Source organism: Echinops telfairi, unplaced genomic scaffold, assembly GCF_000313985.2.
Source record: "Echinops telfairi isolate 266 unplaced genomic scaffold, ASM31398v2 ScPeMD7_70;HRSCAF=299, whole genome shotgun sequence".
In the NCBI taxonomy this organism is placed as follows: domain Eukaryota; kingdom Metazoa; phylum Chordata; class Mammalia; order Afrosoricida; family Tenrecidae; genus Echinops; species Echinops telfairi.
Window position 1 is genome coordinate 41338911 of NW_022103968.1, and position 22815 is coordinate 41361725.

Below are 22815 nucleotides of genomic sequence, written 5' to 3' on the forward strand. Positions count from 1 at the left end.
CACACACACACACACACACACACACACACACACACACGCCCACCTGCCCCATTCTCTTCACAATCAATTATGGGATGTGTATTAACCATGATTTGATTTGAAAGTCGTCTCATCTGCCCCCCCTCCCCCACCCTTTGGTACTATGACGGTTGGTCATTAAACATCCAATAAGAGTATCAGTCTTCTACTGGGAGAAGATCATCCTTAGTTTAGACCCTTACTAGTGATTGTCTTTGGTAAATTCCGTAACTGCTGTGGCCTTGTCTCCTCCTCTCAAAATGGGAGTAATAAGAGTGTTGGCCTCTTGGGTTACGCCTGGGCCTGCTAGTCACCAGATCATACTTCAAAGCCACCAGCTGCTCCCAAGAGAAAGACGGGGCTGTCTGCTCCCACCAAGACTGACTGTCCCAGAACCCACAGGGACAGTTCTACTCTGCCCTCCCGTGGCAGTCAACTCGATGGCAGTGGGCTTAGTTGGGTTTGATCTCCATGCCGTTGTGAGGATTGAGGATCTTGACAGAGAGGCAGTGGTGTCCTCCTCATTTCCAAACTAGCCCCACTCCTTCTCCCACCTCAGCAAAAAGTGGCAGCTCTGCCCTTCCTTGATCTCAAGCCAAACATCTCACCGTCACACTTTATGTGCTTTCCTACTTCACATCTCTTTTGTCTGTAAAGCCAACCGCCTTTCACCACGTCTATTGCTGCCGCAGGTATAACCGACCTCCTCTCATGCCTGGGTTGTTGCAGGAGCCTCTCCTGGTCTCTCTGTGTTGGGACTTGCATCCCTAAAGCCATTGCTCAGCAAAACCGGCGGAGCAACCGTGAGCCTGAGTAGGCCGTTCTCCTCGTACCTCATATGGAGATGAAGCCGGTGTTTTCCCTGCAATCTAGGAGTGCCTCCCAGACCGGGCAAGGTTTCCTCACCTCACCTCACCTCATGCTCATGGCTCCAGCTCCCTGGGCCCTGGTGCTCAGTGATGCCGTTTATCTCTGGATCTTAACACCCCCTTCCCATGGTGACAATCTTCCTTAATTTCGCCTGTTGGAACTTACCTAATAGATGCTCTCAGAGCCCAGCCGGCACAGGTGGTTACACATTGGGCTGCTAATTGCAAGGTCAGCAGTTCCAAACCACCAGCTGCTCAGAGGGAGAAGATGAGGCTTTCTTTTCTACTCCCATAAGGAGTTATGGTCTTGTAACTGCCCAAAGGGGCAGTTCCACCCTGCCCTAGAGGGTTGCTGTGAATTGGAATCGACTCTGAAAGTGCATTTGGCTTTTACGTTTAATATGCTGACTATATTTTACTTAATTACCTTGTTTATTTTTTGCCTCCGCTGCTAGGATGTAAACATGAGGCAGACACTTTTTATTCACCATGTTCACTGTTATATTCTCCTGTCTGGAACGACCTTTACCGCATATACGTTAGGTGGATTAATAAATGACAGTAGCAGCTAACTCTTCATGAGTTTTTCGTGATATCGAAATGTGTGCCTAGCATTGAGTAAATGTTAGTCATTATTGGTGATGTATGTTTTGTTTTTTAAGATGATGTATGTTTTTAGAAATCCCCTCTTAAAATGAAATTACCCTTTGCAGGGCTATCTATTCACAGGAGGGCGAATATTTATTGTTCAATTCTGCTAGTTGTGACTGAAACAAGCCCCTAAGAATGTGCTGCAGGGAGGGTATATTGTGCAGGAAGGAAAAGGGAACGATCTGGATGTGTCCTACAGTTGTATGTGACTGCGAGCAGAGGGTTCCACCACAGAAACACCTGGCCGTTATTGTCAAGTTGATTCTGACTGGATTTTAATTCTTCATCGTTTTCTTAAGTACATTATGTTCAAATTGTGTTTCATATTTTATGGTGGGCTTGTTTCCCTTCAAGAGGCAATCTGCATCTCAGTTCCAAACCATTTGTCATGAAGCCACCGCTGCCCTGGCGGCCCATGTCCCCTGTCGGAGTAGAACTCGGCTCCACGGGGTTTTCGCTGAAGGTTGTCACGTTTAGAGCTAGATCACCGGGCCTTTCTTTCAAGGCACTGAGGGTAGATTCGAACCACCAATCTTTTGGTTAAGATCAGAACACTTAATTATTTGCACTACCAAGCGTTTTTGAAAAAAGGCAGGGAAAGGGGATACGTTCTATAATGTGACAGGTTCTTTGCAAAACCCTAAACCTGCATGAATAATTTCTTAACTGTCACCAGCTGTCATCATTATCCTGCAGTTTTTAGAAAGAAGAAAAGTCCAACTGCTGTGTTTTTTCCCCTCCTCATCGGTATCGAAGAGTACAACTCATTTGCATTTAGAGGTCTGGGTCTTATTCTGGATCTCCCTGCTGGGCTTTGTCCCTAGGCTGGGCCTGAAATAATATCAAAGCTATGAAGTGTCTTTGAGACGCTTGTCTGGATAGGTGCACAGGAGTGTTTCTGCAATGTACCTACGAGATAGTGAGTTGTAAATCTCCTAGGACAGCATTGATTTATTTGGTTTGCTTGCTTGCTTGTTCTATACCATTTTCTAGTTTGTTTTTCGAACCTTGACTTAGAAATTCCTCTCCAACAGTACTGAACTAAGCCCATGGCCCGCCATCCCACACAGTTAGGAATCCCGGACAGGGCTCAGGAAGAAGGGAGGGGAGGGCAACCCCGGCAGGGCCCGTAGTCCCCAGTGGGACTTGCCGCCTAGTTGGATAAGTAGACCTTTGGTAACAGGTGCTTGAAATGCAAACGGTGAGCACAGAAAGGAGACGGGCAGTAGAACCGCCATCAAGAAGGTGATGGGGGACGTCAGGACAGGCTCGTTCTGCGGGTGTGTGATGGAGAGGGTTCGAGGACAAGCATTTGATGGTGGGAAATAAGGCAGGCCTCTCCGTCCAAGGGAGTTAAGAAGTGAAGCTACAGCACGGAACTGTGACCTCAGCCAGTACTACAGGTACCCGAGTAGCTCACTGGGGTCAAAAGCTGAGCATGACAGAGAGGGGATGACACGTTCTAGTGATGACCGTGACGGCATTCTCACCCTGAAGTTGAGGTGAGGGTCTCTGCAGGGCTCCACATGGAGACAGTACTTGAGGTGGATTGGGGGTCGGGATGGGGGGAGGAGACATAGTCGCAGACAGGAACAGAAAACGTAACTCGGGGCCGTTTTTTCGGGGAGCCATGAGTGTCCGGTGAAAGAGTTGGAACTTTGGTAGGTAGCCGTGAGCAGTGGTAGCAATCCAGGGATGATGAGGACAAGTGGCAAGGGATTAAAGGAGGGATATGGATTTAAGAAGTTCTTTGGCGTTAGCTTCACCAGAATGTGGGGATTGACTGGCGAAGAGGGAAGTATGAAGAAATTAAAAGTAAGGGATGGCATAGAATAGACCGCAGTCTCTTAACTGACAGGGGCAACCTTTGAAACCAGGCAGGCAGTGTTCTGGGAGTAGTGAGTGCCTTCCTGGCAGAGGGGGGGCTGCTACCAAGACCTGCCTGAGTCGGCTTGCTCCTGGTGCGCTCCAAGAGCACCAGCCGACGTGGTACTAAAGATGAAGTCTTGAACGATGGGCAGCCAGAGGCAAGGAGGGTGGCCATGCAGCCTGGGCCCTTGGGGCCTTGGTGGGAAGGGCTTCTGCTTTAGTCGATTGACACTTGGCAACCGTGTGAGGATTTAAAATGGCATGCTATGTGGACCTTTTTAAAAGGTCATTCTGGGTCGAATGGGTTTTGTGGAGGCAAAAAACGGAATCAGAACCAACGGAGAAAGGGCTTGTGGGAGTCCACGGGAGAAAGAGACACAGGTGGCATGCCACAGTGTGCCTGACTAAAGAGATTCCAGAGGGGCGGCAAGTTTAACTGGTTGCCAACCTGCCAGCCGCGCACAGCAATGAGAAATGAGCACTTTATTTTGGATATCTGTGTGATACTAGAAGGATTTCCGCCCTACCACCCCCAGTACATGGGTAACTAATGTGGTTCTTAAATAACTATCAAAATGCTTATTCTTACAGAGTGCTAGGTCCATATGTCTGACTCAAACACAGATGAAAATGTGGAGCAGGCCCCTGGGCATTTTTGTCTTGTGTAATGTATTTAGAGGGTAAGTCCAAACGTTTTGCTATAAAATCATAGAAACCTGCATCAAATCGAAATATCAAAATGCAGAGCTGTTGTTTCTCTGCATAGCTTCCATCCACGTCTATACCCTTTGGAAGGTGGCGTTTCCATCCCGGTAGCCCTCCCCCAAAGAATGCTTCACACTTCGAGTCCCCCACGTCAAAATGGTGTCCCCAAGGGACTCCGCCTGTGCTCCTTCTGTATTTCTCTGAATTTTGGGAACAAGCGGACGTCTGGAGGTGGGGAGCAGGGCTGTGGAGTAGGTGGGGTAAGATTTTCCAGTAAAAAGCTGAATGGAGCTAAGTTCGTTGAAGGGATTGTTGTGGAAGCATCCAAACAATGTCAAAGAGTCGTTGACCTTCACCCAACCCACAGAAAAGTTGAAAAATAGCAATTACTTGAAAAATAAGCAGACACATTGTGACACCCCCACCCCCACCCCAAACCCTGGGCACAACTTGCCTGACCTGTTTCTCATCAATGTCGTTTTCTTAAAACTGCTTCCTAACAAGCTCTTTGATTGCCCCGTATCCTCTTAGAATATCTGTCAGAATTTTACTTTGGGAATTTCTTAAAACAGCGGTTCTCAACCTGTGGGTCGCAACCACTTAGGGGTCAAACGACCCTTTCACAGGGGTCGCCCAATTCATAGCACTAGCAAAACTACAGTGATGTTGAAGGAGCAACAAAAACAATGTTGTGGCTGGGGGTCACCACCACATGAGGAGCTGTGTGAAAGGGTCGTGGCAGTAGGAAGGTGGAGAACCACTGCCTTAAAGCCTTCCGAGCCGACCGCAGTCTTGATGTTCATGCCCTGCCGTTTTGATCGGTCCTCTCTCTCGGTGGCGTGCTGAGACACAGACAGAAGAATTGCCCAGAGAATTTGTCTGCAGCCGTTCACTGATCACAGGCACCTACCTCCTTAAAAGGTTTGGTTAGGGAGCAACGTGTGTGCTTACAGGCACTGGAACCCCAGCAGCAGTACTTTTGGACTTACGCTCAGGGGCTCAGGGGCTCAGTTCTCCCATCTGTAATTAAGGAGGACGGGCTCGCAGGGCTGCATGGAAGGAACCAAGGGTGCAAATATAAAACTGCCTAGGGCAGAGGCCCGCGTGCAGAAGGAACTTGTCGCAATGGTAGCTGCTGTGACTGCTCTGTCGGAAATGTCTCCGTAGAAGATTTCTTCTTTTCGTTTGGTAACGTAGTCTTTGGATCTGAATAAGATGAACCCATGCTGCCACCTTTTACATTGAGAGAAACATTTTGAGTAATTGTAGGTGGTTACCATTGTGAGGCCCATTCTTCGTACCATTTTATAGCATTGCCGTTTATTTAGAAGACCCTTGGTGGCACAATGGGCAAGCATTCGGCTACTAACCCAGAGGTCAGTGGTTCAAAGCCACCAGCAGCTCCGCAGTCCACTCCTGTAAAAATCTCAGCCCTGACTTGGAAACTCTACAGGGCAGTCCCGCTGTGTCTTCCAGGGTCCTTTTCAGTGGGAATCCACTCAGTGCGTTTGTTTTTAGGTCCTGCATTTATTTATTTGTGACCCATCTTCCTGATTCTGAAGAAGGGAGGTATCCTTTTCAAAACTTTGGCTTGAGAAGAAGTTAATTTCCAAGGAAATGAAGGGAGATAGTTACGGACACAAAGGGAATCATTGTTCAAGTTAGAGCGAGCCTCTGGCTAAAGGAGATGCACTCTTGGGTCTGTATTGCAACGACTAGAACTGCTGGTCCGGGACCTGAATCGTGCGCTGTGCTAATTGATCACACCCCAGAGATCTGCGGCCTCCGTGCCGCTGTCACCATGGTGTGGGCCCTGCTTGGTCGTTGCCCCTTAGAGCCTGACTTCTGAGGCCCAGCAACTCCTATAAAGAGCCGGAAACCAACGTTATGAGTTGTATGTGTCTTCCCACTGTAGGCGACTCAGGCAAATTGGGCAAAAGAACCTGTAGTATATTACTTATTTTTCTCCCCTTTAGGATTTTAAACCATTGTACAAAACATTTAAAATGTTTTAGCCCAGTTTGGGTAATATTTAATTACATGTGGAGTACTTTCTGTTGGTTGGAATGGGAGCTATTAAAGTTTAATCCAACTACCAGTACTGGCTGCAGCATACTATCTATCCTAGCAAGTCTTAATAATTATAAAACATTTGGTATGTTTCCTTATCATCAAATTGTATAAGCATTTCTCAGAAAAAGCATTTCTGCCCCTGTTACTTGGATATTTGGGAGAAGGGGAGGCAGCCGTGACCAGAGGCCGGTTTCTGTGAGGTGAGCTCTGGAGACCGGTGCCGATGGGAACGGGCTTCTCACACCCTGAAAGGAGATGTAGGTCCCGCATGGGAACGCTGCTGCGGTTTTGTGGATTGAAATGTGTAGCTTGTTCTTGATGTCCACTTAATAGCGAGCAATTAATGTTACCTCATTCTGTTTTTTTTTTCCCTTTGGCTTTTTTTCTGGCAACCTTATACTTTATATATATAAATTATCTAATATATATATAAATTGATGATTTTATTGGGGGCTCTTACAAATCTTATAACACTCCTTCATTCAATTGTATCAAGCACACTTGTACATATGTTGCCAGCAACATTTCCAAAACATTTTTTTCTACTGGAGCCCCCCCTTATTTTTTTTTAAGTACAACTTATTTATTTTAAAAATCATTTTATTTGGGGGCTCTTACACCTCATCACAATCCATATATACATCCATTGTGTCAAGCGCATTTGTATATTTGTTGCCATCATCATTTTCAAAACATTTTCTTTCTACTTCAACCCTTGGTATCAGCTCTTCATTTTCCCCCTCCCTCACCCACCTGCCCTCCCTCATTAACCCTTGATAATTTATAAATTATTATTATTTTTTCATGTCTTAATGGACCAATGTCTCCCTTCGCCCACTTTTCTGTTGTCCATTCCCCTGGGAGAGGGTTATAGGTCGATCATTGTGATCGATTCCCCCTTTCTCCCCCCACCTTACCCTTACCCTCCTGGTATTGCTACACTCAATATCTGCCTTGAGAGTGTTAGCTGCCCTGGATTCCCTAGGTTTCCAGCTCTTAACTGTACTGGTGTACATGTTCTGGTCTAGCCAGATTTGTAAAGTAGAATTGGGGTCATGATATTGAGGGGGGGGGAGCATTAAAGAACTAGAGGAAAGTTGTATGTTTCAATGGTTACTTAAGCCCTTGGTATCAGCTCCTCTTTTTCCCCTCCCTCCCCTTGTGAATCCTTGATCAATTATATATTATTATTGTTATTTGTATCATACACTGTTGTCTATCTTCACTCACATTTCTATTATTTGTCCCCCGGGGTGGGGGGGGGCGCTATTCTGCCTCTTCTCCCCCCACCATCTCATCCGTACATTTTTAAGTACTTTAAACCTCTGAATTTTGGGCACATCTTAAACTTGTAAACATTTAAGTAAACAAGAAAAATAAATGTGTACAATTCTATAATGAAGGAGCTAAATAACTTAGAAATACATATAATTTACCAAAGCACGTTCATACCTTTTAAAAAAAAAAAATCACTGTAGGCTACCCTTGTTCAACATACTACCAAACAAACCACACCTCCCTGCCATGGGGTCACTTCCACCTCCGAGCGACGGGACAGGACAGAGTAGAACTGCCGCTGTGAGTTTCTGAAGCAGTAAATACATATCGGAGCGGAAAACCTCATCTTTCTCCCAGGGAGCGGTTCATGAGTTCAAACTACTAACCTTGCCCAACGCCTCCAGGGTCCCCTGTTCAACATTACACACTGAAGCTATTCTGAGCTTCATTTCAAGAGGATGAAGTAAAAGCCCAGGGTCAGAAAATGCTTTTAAGCAGCCATGTCCACTTGTCACCTGCCCTTTGTCATTGACATGTTCACAGGTAGATCTTCCGTATGACTTACTCTTCCATAGTTATTACTTTTTCAGGTATTTTTTGATAAAGGTTTGTCTGTTCTTTTATCGTGTTTTATACCCTCCATTCTCAGACAATTTTAGAACCCTTTCAAGCTATTCACCTGTGCCTGAAATTTGAGACATGAAAACATAGTCGTTGAGATGGGAGTGTGTGTCCCTCTCTCTCTCTTTTGGGCACCATGATGTACTGATTTTAAGATAGTAATTTTTACCAAAATTGAGCAATAGAAGCAGTCATGTAATTTTGTTTTCTTCTGAAGAACTTGACAGATCTCAATATGACAGTCTTAAGTGTTTCTTGTATAAAATGAAATTACAAGTAAATGTGCTTGAGCACCCAGGGTGGATAGGGAGATGCTTGCTTTTGGAGAAAGATGGTCATTATACCTAAAACTAGAAAACGGACTTCAGGGTTTTGTTTCCTTTGAGTTTTCTTGGTAAAAAACATTGTGGGTTAGTAGTGTGCGCTCTTATTTGTCCTTTATATTGTTTACATTACATTGCGCTTTTTGTCATACTTAAATCTTAGGGGCACACACCTTTCCAAGACACCTTTATCCTAAATAAGTTCTTGACTTTGGAGGGGTCACCCACCCCTTCATTGGGAGAAAGGGCAAAGACCGCCTTTATAGTGAGCACTTCTGACTGGTGTCTGAATTAAAGGTAGGAGACAACACAGCTGTACAACCTACGTAATTTATATGGGCTGTGCAATTGTTAATTAAATGCTAATGTCATTTTATGGGGTAATGTTTTAAAATTTCTTTTTAATTACACAATGACAAATTGTTGTTAGGTTGCTACTAAAACAAAAAATATAAATGAGACAATTTTCTGGCTACCATTTCTTTAATAATGCTCATTCTGCGTAAAAGTTAAGCTGCACTGTACAGTTAAAGAGTAATTCAGTGTTAAATATTATAAGAGGAAAACCCATCAACTGATTTCTAAATTGTCCTTGTTTATTTGACTTGGATTTTCACAGGCCAAGGAAAATTTGAAATAAGACTGAGGAAGAAGAGCCCCCAGGGTTCTGGCCTGTGGTAGGACAGTCGAAAGGAAGAAAGGAAACATTCTTGTTCAAGGATGCAGCTTTGCTTACGTTGTACAAACTTAATAGGGGACTCGATTTTAGGAGATGTTGTCAAACTCAGTGTACACATCGATAAACTTATTTCTAATAGTTTTAGCATCACTAATAAACTTGAAAGGCTTCTCCTGGTAATTCTCACTGCTTTTGTTATTCATCTACAAAGCCTTGACATTTGGTTATGATGTGGCAGGGAATTTTCGTACATTATCTGGTATGTTACCCCCATTTTACAGATTAAGAGACTGAGCCTTAAGAAAATCCATAGCTGACCCCTAGCTACATTACTAGTGAGCTGGCAGCGGAGAAATATCTTGATGCATTCAACGTTTCAGTATTTTTTTTAGATGTATGAGGAAAGTAGTTAATATTATTTGGACTCACTAGAATGACAGAAAAGCTTTAAATTCGTTTTTTAATGTTATTCTAACATGACAGGAAAGACATTCAGGCCTTCCCCTTTTTCCTCTCTACACATTTACCCACAGCTACTGCGTGGACGGGGAGCCGTCAGGACAGGCCCTCCATGTTCACGAGTTGAGGGTCAGGCAGGCGCAGGCCTCCAGAGACCCAGCACTAGGACCGGATGAGAGGGCTTCCAAAAGTCCATGGAAAAGTGGACTTGAAAGACAATGGGATTTTCTCACACACTTTTGGAAACAAGTCTCATAGAATGTTTTTTGAACTCCTTTGGGGTTGGTTTGGTTGGGTCATTGACAACGTAAATGAACCTGTGGAATTTCTTGACTGAGAATCTGCCCTGTTTTTCCCTTTTTCCAGGTCTATTATTAGCAGAAGATTTTTCTGCATAGTTGGCACGCTGTACCTGTATCGGTGTATTACAATGTATGTAACTACACTCCCAGTACCCGGTATGCATTTCAACTGTTCTCCGAAGGTAAACTATTCCTCACTGTGATTTCCCTTTTCCTTTGTTTCCCTTCTTGCCCTGGAAGCCTTTGATGAAAGCCCATGGTCAAAACTGCTTCAGCGCCTAGTCAAGACCTGCCTCTCTCGTCTGGGAGTGCTACCAAGCAGTAGAGCCAGGCTGCCACTGCCTTCTCAGCGGCTTCACGCCTGGCCCTGCCTCCCAGCTGAGGAAATACGGGGTCTTGTTCCTGTGTTGAAAGCAGTTTTGTGAGGAGGCGTGACTCTTTGGTTTCCTGCCAAACTTTTAAAACACCCCTTGCCCCTTTGAGACCGATCCAGAGCCTCTTACAGACTTTTTCTCCTCTCTTAGATGGAGAACTTAATTTCAAATAATATTTTTTCTCCACCCCCCCCCACTCTCTCTTTTAATTTTCTGCATAATAATCCATGATAGTAAAGTAAGAAAAGCTATATGTACCCCCTGATTCTCCCTCCTAAGTCCTCCTCTCCCACCACAACCACCAATCAAAGCTCACTTTTCTGGAAGCCTAGATCACTTTGTTCGATTATCTCTAGTAGCGTAGAAGCCTTTCTTTTAATACCTCTATTCCTGTCATTATCTCTACTGCCCAATGACAGCTGTCCGCTGTGTTCTGTTGGCACCCCCGGCACAACAGGATCGGGCCCCTTGGGATATAGAGGGTTTTCATTGTCTGCTTTTCTTTCCACCCTAACATTTCCTCAGCAGAATCCCAACTGCAGAGGTTACCGGAATTTTCTGAAGTTACTGGCAAAAGAGTACATTTCTGAGATGTTTAATGGCGTTGAATTTCTCTAACTATTTCTAAGAAGTAGAAGAGGCTAGTTTCCCTCCTTGCATGGTTTTGGTATGAGCAAATAGAGAGTAAGGTGGTGTGATGACATGCATATCAGGGCCACGTCCCTGTCCTCCGGGCTCACTGTGGAGACACCCAGTGTGCTGTCAGGCTTGCTGCTGGTGAGCTTTCAGTCTCACCTCTTTGTACTTTCTGTTCCTTCTAAAAGAGGCGGACACATTCCCTGGCCGGACCTTCCTGCAGGCCCCCCTTTGTCCTTAACTTCCCCCTGTGTTTATAGATGTAGTAGCTTCTTCCTGAAAACCATTTCCTTATTTCTGGAGAAATCATCTTACAGAGTGAATATTCCCAACAGGCCTCTCCTCTCTTGTCAGCAGTCTTACCTCCCTCTGTCGATAGAGCCTGTCTTATTCTTTCTGCAGCCCTTACAAGGAAGCCAGTCTTTAGTCTCTACAGAAACAGCCAACCAACCTTAAGCATTGTGCTCTCTGAGCCCGCAGCTCCTGGGTTCTGAGAAACATGTTGTTACCCTTGAGGGTCCCATGATGTGTTTGTTTGTTCTCTTTCTGGAAGACGGACCAGGCCAGCAGCTGCCTGGCCTATGGTAATGATGCTTTTGAACCCGTCCCCAGGAAGAGTGGGTGTGGAAGGAGGCAATGCTCATATGTAAAGCATCTGGTGACTGCACAGTGCTAGGTAAGATAAGAAGAGCATTTGCAGTCAGTGTTTTGCTTCAGCCTGAGACTCGTCTTCATCCAGTGAGTCTTTAGTTCTCCATCTATTCAGCCAACATACTTTGAGCCCCACCGTATCTTTGGCACAGAAGCCTCGGTGCCGTGGTGGTTCAAGCACACACAACTCTCAACCAGAGCGTTGGTGGTCTGAGCCCACCCGCCACTCCATGAAACAAAGATATGACAGTCTGCTTCCATGACGATTTCTGACTTGGGAACCAGCTCTGTTCTATACAATACAGGGCCCCTATGAGTCAGAGTCACCTCAGCAGCAAGGGGTGTGGTTTTCTTTGTTTGGGTATGTTTGGTGCTACGAGGACAATGTGTGGACAAGTAGATAGGATCCCTGCTCTGTGGAAAGTACCCTAATGTCCCGTCTAAACTGCTATCTGATGTAATAAAGGTGTGAAATGCTGAGTAGGCTCTGAAGGTAAGTTAGGAGAGGCTTTGGGATTGGAAAGGGGGAAGAAACCAATTTGAGCAATATGTCAAAGGCCAAATCATGCCGATTTGGCAATAAATTTAATGAAGGGAGTGAGGATAGAAGGAAAAAATTCCAAAAGCAACTAGTTTTACCACTGAGATAATTATAAGGTAGGGAGGAAAAGGAAATGAATGACTTAAAAAATGTTTTAAAGACAGTTTTACTGGCACAGAATTCACATATCCTACAATTCAATAGTTCAGTCCTATTAAGAAGAGTTGGACAACCATCACTGCAGTCAATTGTATAGCAGTTTCTTCTTTGTTATACACATTGTTATTGGAAGCTAGTGACATTAAACACACAGTTTGAAGTACCTGTAGGTATCCAAGTGGGGGGAATATAGAGTTAGAATACGGGTCAGAAGTTGAGGGAAACCGAGGCTGGGAAGGAAGTATTGATTTATCTTATTCTGCCCTGGTTTGAAGCCATGGATGGGGACCCACAGGTCTAGAGCCAGGGCATGTCAGGTAGCAGGCTTTTAAAATTGGCGTTCCTTGATGTCCTTCACCATTGAATGCTGTCACCTGTTAACCACTCAACTTCTAAACAAGATCATTAAACTTTAGAATCATAGGACTTTCTATTTTAACACAGTCGTGGACTTGACCTGGATTCCACCATCGCATTAATCCCATAATTAATACACCTAGGACGTCCCTGAATGCTTCCTGAAAATGCTTGGATCCTCAGGAAAAAAGAAATGTCCCAACAAGTATGCAGAAACAGTTATGACAATGTGCACTGTTGTTTATTCATAGGGTGCCATTGTACATACCCTTAGTTCACAGCACGTGCATCTCGGAGAAATACTCATTGTGCGGAGTAATTGGGAAGAAAGGTAGGCCTCCAGCCAGCAGTGAAGAGCCTCTGGGAGATGTGGGGAGGTAAATAGGTGTGCTGTGTTTCTGAATGAGGAATTTCTCTGCCCCAGTGCGTACATGTGCACTGCTTCCCTTTGGGGCTGCCACGCTACTGGTACCTTGATTAGGCCCTGCTGCTGCTTCTCTGCCATACGGAGTTGCTGTGCATCAGCACTGACTTGACAGCGCTCAGCAGCAAGCTGGCCTCTCCCGGGAAAGTCTGTGTTTCCTCCAGAAAGAAGCAGCCTGTTGTCATAATTGCTTTATGATTCCACTTAGAGAAAAGAAAAGCAGAACATTTGAGAGTTCTTGATGCTCTGCTCGCCCTGTGGCCAAGTGCTTGTCTGAAAACTTCAAGTTCACCCTGTAGCAAACTTCAAGAAAACTGCCCACCTGGGTCACCGGACACACAGATAAATAGCCTAGCACCAGTAAAACTGAATAAATAACTTACACTGTTCCCACTTATTTTAATAACAAGATGAGTTAACCTAATAGTGACTAAATATTGAAGTGAAATGCATGTTGGATTCTGTTTTGCAGTTACCACGGTTACCTTAGATTTGAAACCGTAGAAGATTCCAATATACCAAGGACACCTAGCTGGCTAATGCATTCCTCCGATGTGGTGTTTTCAGCCAAACAACTCTCTTGAATGTGAAAAATGTATTTGTTTGTTTGTTTGTTCTCAACACATGTGGCCCAGTGTTGGACAAGAGTGTGAGTCAGGTGGTATTTGAGGTTGGTTGCCGAGCAGAACATTAAAATACAAATGTCACCGCCAACAGCTCTCTGTGGGCTGTTGCCTATGTTAATGCTTGTGCCGCACATGGCTTAGAAAGTTCAGAGCGTCTCCTTTAACCAGCTGCCAGGTCCTGACGGGGTCATGATCAGCCCAAGAATTCCTTTTCCCGAACAAGTTCAGCTCCACGAGGCAAAAGACCTGTTGCTCTTTAGGATTTTCTAACCGGCTTTAACTCCTCCTTGTATTCTCAGGTAGCACGCAGCCCAAGTGGCCCAGGCTGTTGCCCATGCTGATATGTTGTCATCATTGTGATGTCAGACCATAGGCTGTGTTCATTCCCAGAATCGGGCCCTGACATCCTGTTGAATTGCGTGGAGCTTCCATTCTCTGTGCTTGACTTTAAGATCTGTATCTCCCCGTGGTGCTTGGCTCCCAGGTCTGTTGTCAAGCCTGATGATGTCCCTTGTCGTTCACTCCCCTTCCCCCACTTGCCTTCTTCAGGAAAATGTCCAGTTGCCTTTCCCTCGCCTGATGTCTTCTTCACTTTGCTTTCTCTCGGAGCTTGGCTCTTCCTTTTTAAGGGATTAATAATAACAGTGCATTAAATCATCTTTCCCTCTTGGGGGCGGGGGAAGATGGTTACTTTTTCCATTGTATAGAAAGTCCACATGCATCATAGGTACATAAAAAAAAGAGATTAAAAAAATAAAATCACTCCTAACCCTATCTACTGTTTGTATTTATATGCACTTATATGTATATGTATATATGTAGTCCATTGCTTATGCATATTTTGTTACCTGATTCTGATCATACTGCCTGTACCTCTCTCCACCTCAGATTTCTTATGCCACACCTTTTTACATGATTTTATAAACTCTGAACTTTCTAGATGGTTTTCTTACCAAGAGGAAAACACCAGAGAGGCACACACTCCCCAACTGTGGCAGAGTTTCTGATGATAAGCAAGCAGGCTGTCTATTTTCTGAACGAGTCTTTTCCAGAAAACCTGCCCTGCAGTTTGAGGCTGTAAAATGTATCCCCAGTGGTTGACCACAAGCCACAACAGATGCTGTTCATCCATTGGCTTACTCTCTGCTCCGCCGGTCCTCCCTGGGTTGGACGTGCTGCCCAGTTGCCATGGAAGCAGCGGCCGTGGCAAAGGCTGCTGGGGTGTGGGCTGCGTTGAGGCCGGGCACCTGAGCCATGTTTCTAAGACGAGTAGGAGTTTCCCGAGTAGAAATGGAGAGACGAAGGAGGTGCGCGCTGATGGGAACAGAAAGGCGGTGGCAGGACGTCTAGGGGCGGAGTAACAGAGTCAGCTATGCTGGGGGCCTAGGGGCCCAGGGGGACTGAGGGAATGACTCTTGGTAACCAGTGGGTTACTGGTTGGTCTGTTAACTGCAAGTGTCGGTAGTTCTAGCTCACCAGTGGCTCTGGGGCAGCGAGATGAGGCTTGCTGTTCCCATAATGCTCAGCGGCTGAGGACCCCAGGAGCAGCTCTGCTCAGCCTGTAGGCTTGCTGCACAGCATAACGGCCTCAGCAGCAGTCAGCTTGGTCTTTGAAGAAGTGTGGCCTTTGTCTAGTGGCCATGGGAAGCCAGGAGAGATTTTAACAGGGACACAAAGTGGTCACATCAGGCTTTCAGACCTCTCTCAGAACCGCACTTGACTCGCACCAGCTCTTGGGCTAGCTTTGCTTTTCGTTCACCTTCCCACTAGAGAGTGGTGGAGATTGCGGCTGGTTCAGACATCAGTGGGCTGCCCAGCCTCTCAGAGGTGCCTCTCAGAGGACGCCTCGCAGAGACTCCCGAGTTAGCGCTGGGGAAGGCCTCCCAGGGAGGGCAAGGCCTTGTTGAAGAGACTGGGTGGTGGTGGTGGTGGGGGGGTTGTGACAAATGAACTCTCACTTTCACCAGCTGCCTACTGCAGAGCTCAGCAGGACCAGGACATAAGTTCGAGATGTCCCAGAGAACCTTAGCAGTGACGGTATATAAGTTCACAGGACATTTGCCTTCTTACTGGTTTTGTCAGAGGACAGGCAGATGGGCGGTGGGTGGACTTCGTCTTCACAGCGGGTTCCAGAGCTGTCGAGGTCTGACAGGTCACAGGATTCCAGAAGCTGTGCTGTCCTGCTGAAGATACTTTGCCCAAACACAATCTGAGCATTCCCAGGACGATTCAAAGGGTTCTTGGAAAAATGGAAGTAAGTGATCATGGAATGCTTCCAGGAACTTCTTAAAGCCTCCTCGTGTATTGAAGCCACCTCGTATGCTGAAGAATGACAGTAGTAGATTCTATATTAATAAAAAGTATATATATATATTTTAAATTGGTGAGGTTTCTAAGGAGAAGAATGCCAACTAATAGTGTTAAAGAAATATCAACACCAAGAAGTTACCATTCGTAATGATCAAAGTAACAATGCACACAAGAATCACCAGTGGATGGGTGCTAAAGCCATTCGGTGACAATTTGTTAGGGGTCTAAATCTTTACATAAAGCGGAAAACAAAACTATCAGTTGAGAGATCTTGCAAGGCACCCTTATAGCCCAGTGATCAAACTAGTAATGGGGCTAACATATCAATCGGGTGCCTTGTGTGAGGCACTAAGAAGCAAGAACCCCACGTTATCACTGTCCTGTTCTGTGCTAAAAATGTTGATGGAAACCATCAGATACAAATAAAGGAGGGGCCTTCTATAAAGCAACCAGACTGGAATCTAAAAATGTAAATGTCATGAAGGAGAAAAATGAGGACTTCTAGTGCACTCGAGAAATTTAAAGTCAGCTCAGACCATGTCCGTTCTCTGACACTAGCTTGGGGGAGTGAAGGGCAGCGTGAGGACTGTTAGGCAACTGGACATGTGACCCTCAGATTAAATGATAGTATTCGTGTCACGTTTCCCAGATGTGAAAGTGGGCTGGGAGGCTGCAGAGGGACTTGCCCGTTTTCTTCTGTTTAAACGTAAACTGTCACCTGTTAGGTTTATTTTCCCACAGCTGCGATTACAGGGAGCGCGAGAAGGGAGAAGCAGGCGTCACTGAGTGTCCCTGGACGCGTCTGGATGAAGGGTCTCTTGGTGTTCATTAGACTGCTCTTTAGATTTAGAATTTATGAAAATAAAAATTAGACCGCTCTTTAGAGTGCTTTCAAGTGTCACTGCATGACCCTTGAAGGACCCCCTAACAGTTAACGGCAAATGTGATTTTACGACAGAGAAATCCTGCCTGGCTGAAAGGATCGATTTCTCTGACGTGACAGCTGGAAGAACATGGGCAGCTGGGAGTCACAGCGGGACGCGCATCTTAAGACGTTAGGAAGCCTGCAGTAAGTCTCCCGACGGAGCCCGGGCAAACAGAGTGATGCCCCCTCCCGCCGCCCCAGCCCACCCCCAGGACAAGGGAAGATATGGAGAGTTAGGGTTGCATTGTGTATTGAGTGAGAGCAGTGTTGTCTGTTTAGAGAGCCCTCACTGCCAGGGTCGATTCTGACTCATAGTGACCCTCTCCAACGAGCAGCACTGCTCTGTGGGTGACTGAGGCTGTACATCTGTGGGAGCAGACAGAAAGCCTCATGTTTTGCCCGGGGAAGGGCTGGTGGTTTCAAACCGCTGCCCTTGCGGCGGGCAGCTTTGGAGACTCGTAGGAAAATCCCACGTGGTGTAGGACTGATGAGCCCTGGTGGCACTAAGTGCCTGACTGGGAACCCAAAGGGTGGCAGTTTGAATGCACCCGCCACTTTGTGGGAGAAAGACACTTTGCTGTTGTCGTTAGTTGTCACGGAGTCACCTCGGAACCCCCGCCCCTGTGCACAGCGGAAGGAAATACTACCTGCTCCGCTTGAGCCACTGTTGCAGCCGCTGTGTCAGTGCATCTCGTGGACAGGCTTCCTCTTTTTCTGAGCTGGAGTGGAGGGAAACGACTTTTAAAAAGAAGCTGTAGGTATGCTTACAAGAGGCACGTGGTGAAGTCTCCCCACTTCACTTCAGCTGAGGTGAGAGGACAGGATTTGTGAATGAAACCAGACCTCCAGGAGTGGCGCAGTCGCCCTCAGCTGCCTCTTGAGCCACCACAAGTGATCACAGAGGAGCTTTGTTGGGAGCTGTGCATCTTTTACGAGAACCCTCCAGATTGCCCTTGTTGGCTGCCAGGCATCGAGCGGTCAGTGAAGAATACTTACCGGATTGACCTAACTCAGGAAAGTAGTGCAGCTTAAATCTTACAGCACTTTAGGAATCACTCTGGCAATTGCGATCTCACTTTGGTGGGTGAAGATTGAAGATGAAGCAAGAAGTGTTGTTCTAGCCATTTTACCAATGAGAAAATGAGGGCTGACATGGTGAGATGGCGTGGTCAGGGCTGGCTACCCAAATAGTTAAGTGGCACCACTGGGACCTGAGATTGGATTAATGCTCCTTACTGGCCCTGGACTCTTGAACTTGGAGCCTTTGGGTGTATCCCCTCAACACAGCACAACATAAAGCAACTCAAATACGGACACATGGCTAACCCTGGGACAGGGTGGAACGGCCCCTGTGGGTTTCTGAGACTAAATCTTTACAGGAATAGAAAGCCTCATCTTTCTCCCATGAAGCAGTTTTTGGATTTGAACTGCTGACCTTGCAATTAGCAACTCAACACGTTATGCACTGGGTCACCATAATATAAAATAAAATTACGTTCAGAGCACCTTTTTCTTTTGAAGAAGGCAGAACAATGTGTGATTTGTTTATGAAAGATTTTGGTGAACGTGGCTCTTCCATAGATGGGATGGGTGAGTATAATTTAAATGGGAAAACCCTGATGAACAATAGCTCTTTAGTTAAAGGTGAAGTAGTTAAGCTGGTGATGGGCGCCCAGGAAAAGGGCAGCCAGTGAGAAAGAATGATGAATGGAAGAGGTAAACAGGGAAAAAGTGAGAAGGATGCTGTTATGTTGTGGGGAAAGAAACAAAGTGCCTATGCACGGTTGACCAGAAAACCAATATGCTCTGTGAACTTTCAAATAATGGTAAATTTAAAGAAATGTTTTTTAAATGCAGCCTAAAAATGCTCTGGGGTAGTCCTGCTGTCACAGTCACAAGCGGTGAAAGTTGACTACGAGCACCCAGTACCTGCAATAGACAGTGACTACAGCATTATCGTGGAGCCTTTCAGCCGTGTGTCTGAATACCTCACTGCCATCAAGTGGAGCCGACGCAGAGCAGCCCTGTAGGACCGGGTGGACCTGTGCCTGTGGGCTTCTGAGACTGTAAACTATTCATCTTTCTCTTGCTGGGCCTCTGGTGGTTTCAAACTGCTGACCTTGTGGTACACAGCCCAACACCTTACCACGACAGTTAGCTTTCATTGGAGACTTTGTCCAGTCTTGGCACGAGAAGGGGATGTATTTTCCACAATGCAAGCCTAGGGGAGCCGGCTCTGAGTTCTGGTCCTGTCTAGGAGTTCCATGCACTGGGGTCTCGGTTGACTTCATCTCTGTAGAAGAGGGCAACATCTGCACTAACCACCTGAGGGAATAAAAAGATAAAATTGGTGAGGAAGCAACTGTGAAAGGGCTGGAATCCTTAGAAAACAAAAGGTGATATTTTGTTTTTGCAAAACCACCCTGCCACTCTTCTGGGTTCTACCCGACCAGGTGGAAGGATACATTCCAGGGGGTCACTCTGAGCATCTTCCAGGTGCTCTGAAAACCCAAAGCATTCCTCACCCTACAGCCACGGCACCTTCCAGAACTCCCATGAATCCTCATGCCTCCATCCTTGGTTAGGAGGGCAGTGCCAGTTGAATCACAGGGCGAGGCCGAGATACGCTGTTGGGAGCCACAGTCCTTTGAAGAGCTGGTGCTGAAGCGCCCATGGTGCGTGCGTGGTTCTCCCCCCAAGGTGTGAATCAGTGATTGTTCCTTCTGCTGACCGCAGTTACCCCGTCTGATCCTCGATCCGGGTGCCTGTGAGCAACGTCCAGGGTATTTCATGGACCATGGTGACGTTTGTATCCGTTTCAGAGGACCGTGGTTCTTCAGGAACAAAACCAAAAGTATTTGCTCTGGCGGTGCTGATTAGATGAAGGAAGGATGGGTTAAGTGTGCGCATTTGGAGAGCCCGACCCCTAGTTGTTTAGGTGGAAATAGCAAGATACACTTCTGAAAAGTCCTGAGACTGCCACAGGGAGAGGGGGAGGGGGGAGAAGGGGATCCGTTCGCTGGCGAGGGACTGGCAGTGATAGGGTACTAGATAGTTTGGAAACAGCATCCTACAGACGAGTCCTGGTGGCACATTGGTTTAGCATGTGGCCGCTAACTGAAAGGTTGCTGGTTCCAACCTGCCAGGAGCTGTGTAGAAGAGACTTGACAGTAAGGATTTCCTGCCTCGGAGGAAACCCTGGGGACAAAGACAATTCTGTTCTGACACTCAGTCTCCTAGAATATGCCTGTTCCAGGTGGTTCCCCTCCTGCCAGTAAGGAGCTCAGGCCCAGAAGAGGGCCTGCCCTTCAAAATGCAGTTAACCGTAAACTCCCTGCTCCAGGCATCTGTGAACTGAGTAAGGGAAAACAGGTGCTAATTCAGGTGTTTGATACGCTGTGTCCTTGGGAGAGCAGAGTATCTTTAATAGCCAGAGAGACGCAGCGGTTCTACTGCTCATGTGATTTGGCTTAATTTCTTCTCCATTCATTAGAAGTTGAAAGAAATTGCCTGATAGTCACTCAAAATCAATTTCCTGTGATCCTGCTCGACAGTAACATGTCACAGGGTAGACAGGAGACTCTTAGAACAGCTCCGTAGTGTCCACCTGGAAATGGCTGCTTGCAGAAGTGGGACATTCTGGTGGGGATGCGCCAGGGCCAATGAAAGCACACGCTCAGGCCTGGCGGACGCACCCAGAACGCTAGCAGACGCGCAGAGCAGCTCCTGAGGACTGTGAAACGGAAATGGTAGCGGGTGGATTGAGGAAGGGAGGCAAAACACGGAAGTGTGGTCGAACCTGGTCATTTTTTTTTAATTGGAATAATTTATTATCCTAACAAAAGCACAAAGTATGGAGAAATTAGTGCGTGTGAATCGTTTCAGAGCAGAGAAAGTTCCACACGAGCAGATTTCCGTTTGAGCACCTCTGAGGAGAACGAGTCGAGGTTAAGACACGTGTCCACACGGCTTCTGGCAACCACGGGTCGGTGTGGTGGTGCAGCCCTTGGGTTGGTGGTCTCTGCATTTGGAGAGTGCCACAAAAGCCAGACAGACAAAAGAAACATTTGGTTTTGTACTGTTGCATTTTGTTTCTCGCCCCGGCCTTCTGGATCAGGCCCACACAGACCCTGTGAACAGCAGCCAGTGTATTAGTGTGTTGTGCATGTATGTTGTTCACCATGAATATTGTTGTTGTTAAGCGTGAGCAGCAGCCAGTGTATTAGTGTGTTGTGCATGCATGTTGTTCGCCATGCATGTTGTTGTTAGGTGTGAACAGTAGTCAGTGTAGTTAGTGTGTTGTGCATGCATGTTGTTCGCCATGCATGTTGTTGTTGTTAGGGGTGAACAGCAATCAGTGTAGTGAGTGTGTTGTGCATGCATGCTGTTTGCCATGCATGTTGTTGTTAGGTGTGAACAATAGCCAATGTAGTGTGATGTTCGCCATGCATGTTGTTGTCGTTCTTGTTAGGGGCCACCTTGGCATTTCTGACTCATGGCGCCGTATGCACAACAGCAAGAAACAGCAGTATCCTCACCATTGCTATGTTTGGGTGCGTTGTTGCCACCACTGTCAATCCATCTCGTTGAGGGTCTTCCTAATTGTCACTGTCCCTCTACTTTATCAAGCCAGATGCCCTTTTCCAGGGACTGGTGCCTACTGATAACATGTCCAAGGTACATGAGACAAAGTCTCTCGACCCTCAATTCTAAGGAGTCTTCTGACAGTATACTAAGCATGTTTTTCACCATTCAGAAGCATGCTTTTACTGTATAGTTACTATACAGCCATGTTACACTTTGTTTTCAATGGTGCATCGAACAGTTACAGCCCAGTGAGGTGCTGCACCAACTTTATGAGCACTTACGTCTCCACAGGTTCTTCACTGCCAGGTCTGGCGCGAGCCCTGTCTGTCCTCACCAGGCTCTGGGCTTACCCAGATGGTCCATGGACCAGACTGAATACTAAGAGAGGAGTTACATATATATTTTAAATGCTCAGGGTGTTGCTTTTATAAACAGTATTTTGTTTATATATATGTACATACAGGGGGCGGGGCTTCAAAAAACTTGCAAAAATGAAAATATCATGAAATTTTTCCAGGAGTTCTTTGAAGCCCCCCCTGTGTACAGGCTGCTCACAAAGCTTCTCTTCCTACTTGGCATGGTTTCTTAGAGGCCCCTTCTAGAAGCAGTGCACCTGGATCAAAGGTTCTGGTTACTTAGATGGCTAAGGGTGGATGACGGTCTTCCCAGAGGTTTTCACAATAGCACTACCTGCGTCATCGTCGTCTGCCGTCAGGTCCACCTTGGGCCCATGGCCATGGTGCTCATTGTGACTCGTAAAAAACAAACCAGACCCACTGCCAGAGGGCAGAGTCTGAATATGGCAACCCTGTAGTAGAACTGCTCCCAAAGGATTTCTAAGGCTGTGAATCTCTACAGAAAGACTGTCACCTCTTTTTCCATTTCCTGCTCACAGGGACCATATATGTCAGAGTAGAACAGAGCCAGACTTCCCAAGCTGCCGTCTTTAAGGATTTACAAATCTGGCTGGACCAGAGAATGCGCATTGGTACATCTAATCAGCACCGCCAGAGCAAATACTTTTGGTTTTGTTCCTGAAGAACCGTGGTCCAGCTAGATTTGCAAGGCAGAATTGGGATCATGATATTGGGGGGAAGGAAGCATTAAAGAACTAGAGGAAAGTTATATGTTTCCTCGTTGCTACCCTGCACCCTGATTGGCTTGTCTCCTCCCCACAACCCTTCAGTAAAGGGGTGTTCAGTTGCCTACCGATGGACTTTGAGTCTCCACTCTGCACTCAACCACCTTTATAATGCTATGATTTTTTGTTCTTTGATGCTTGATACCTGATCCCTTTGACAGCTCGTGGTCACACATGCTGGTGTGCTTCTTCCATGTGGGCTTTGTTGCTTCTGAGCTAGTTGGCTGCTTGTTTATC

At 46.4% G+C, this 22815-nt stretch overlaps 1 protein-coding gene across 3 annotated transcripts in view; it reads left to right on the forward strand.

Moving 5' to 3' along the window:
• Positions 1 to 22815, forward strand: part of SGMS1 (sphingomyelin synthase 1) — a 164119-nt gene that overhangs the window by 131979 nt on the left and 9325 nt on the right. For all 3 annotated transcript variants that reach the window (XM_045291590.1, XM_045291591.1, XM_004701088.3), the window contains one exon: positions 9912 to 10029. In XM_045291590.1, the coding sequence (XP_045147525.1) occupies positions 9912 to 10029 (118 nt within the window). The remainder of the gene's footprint in view (positions 1 to 9911; positions 10030 to 22815) is intronic.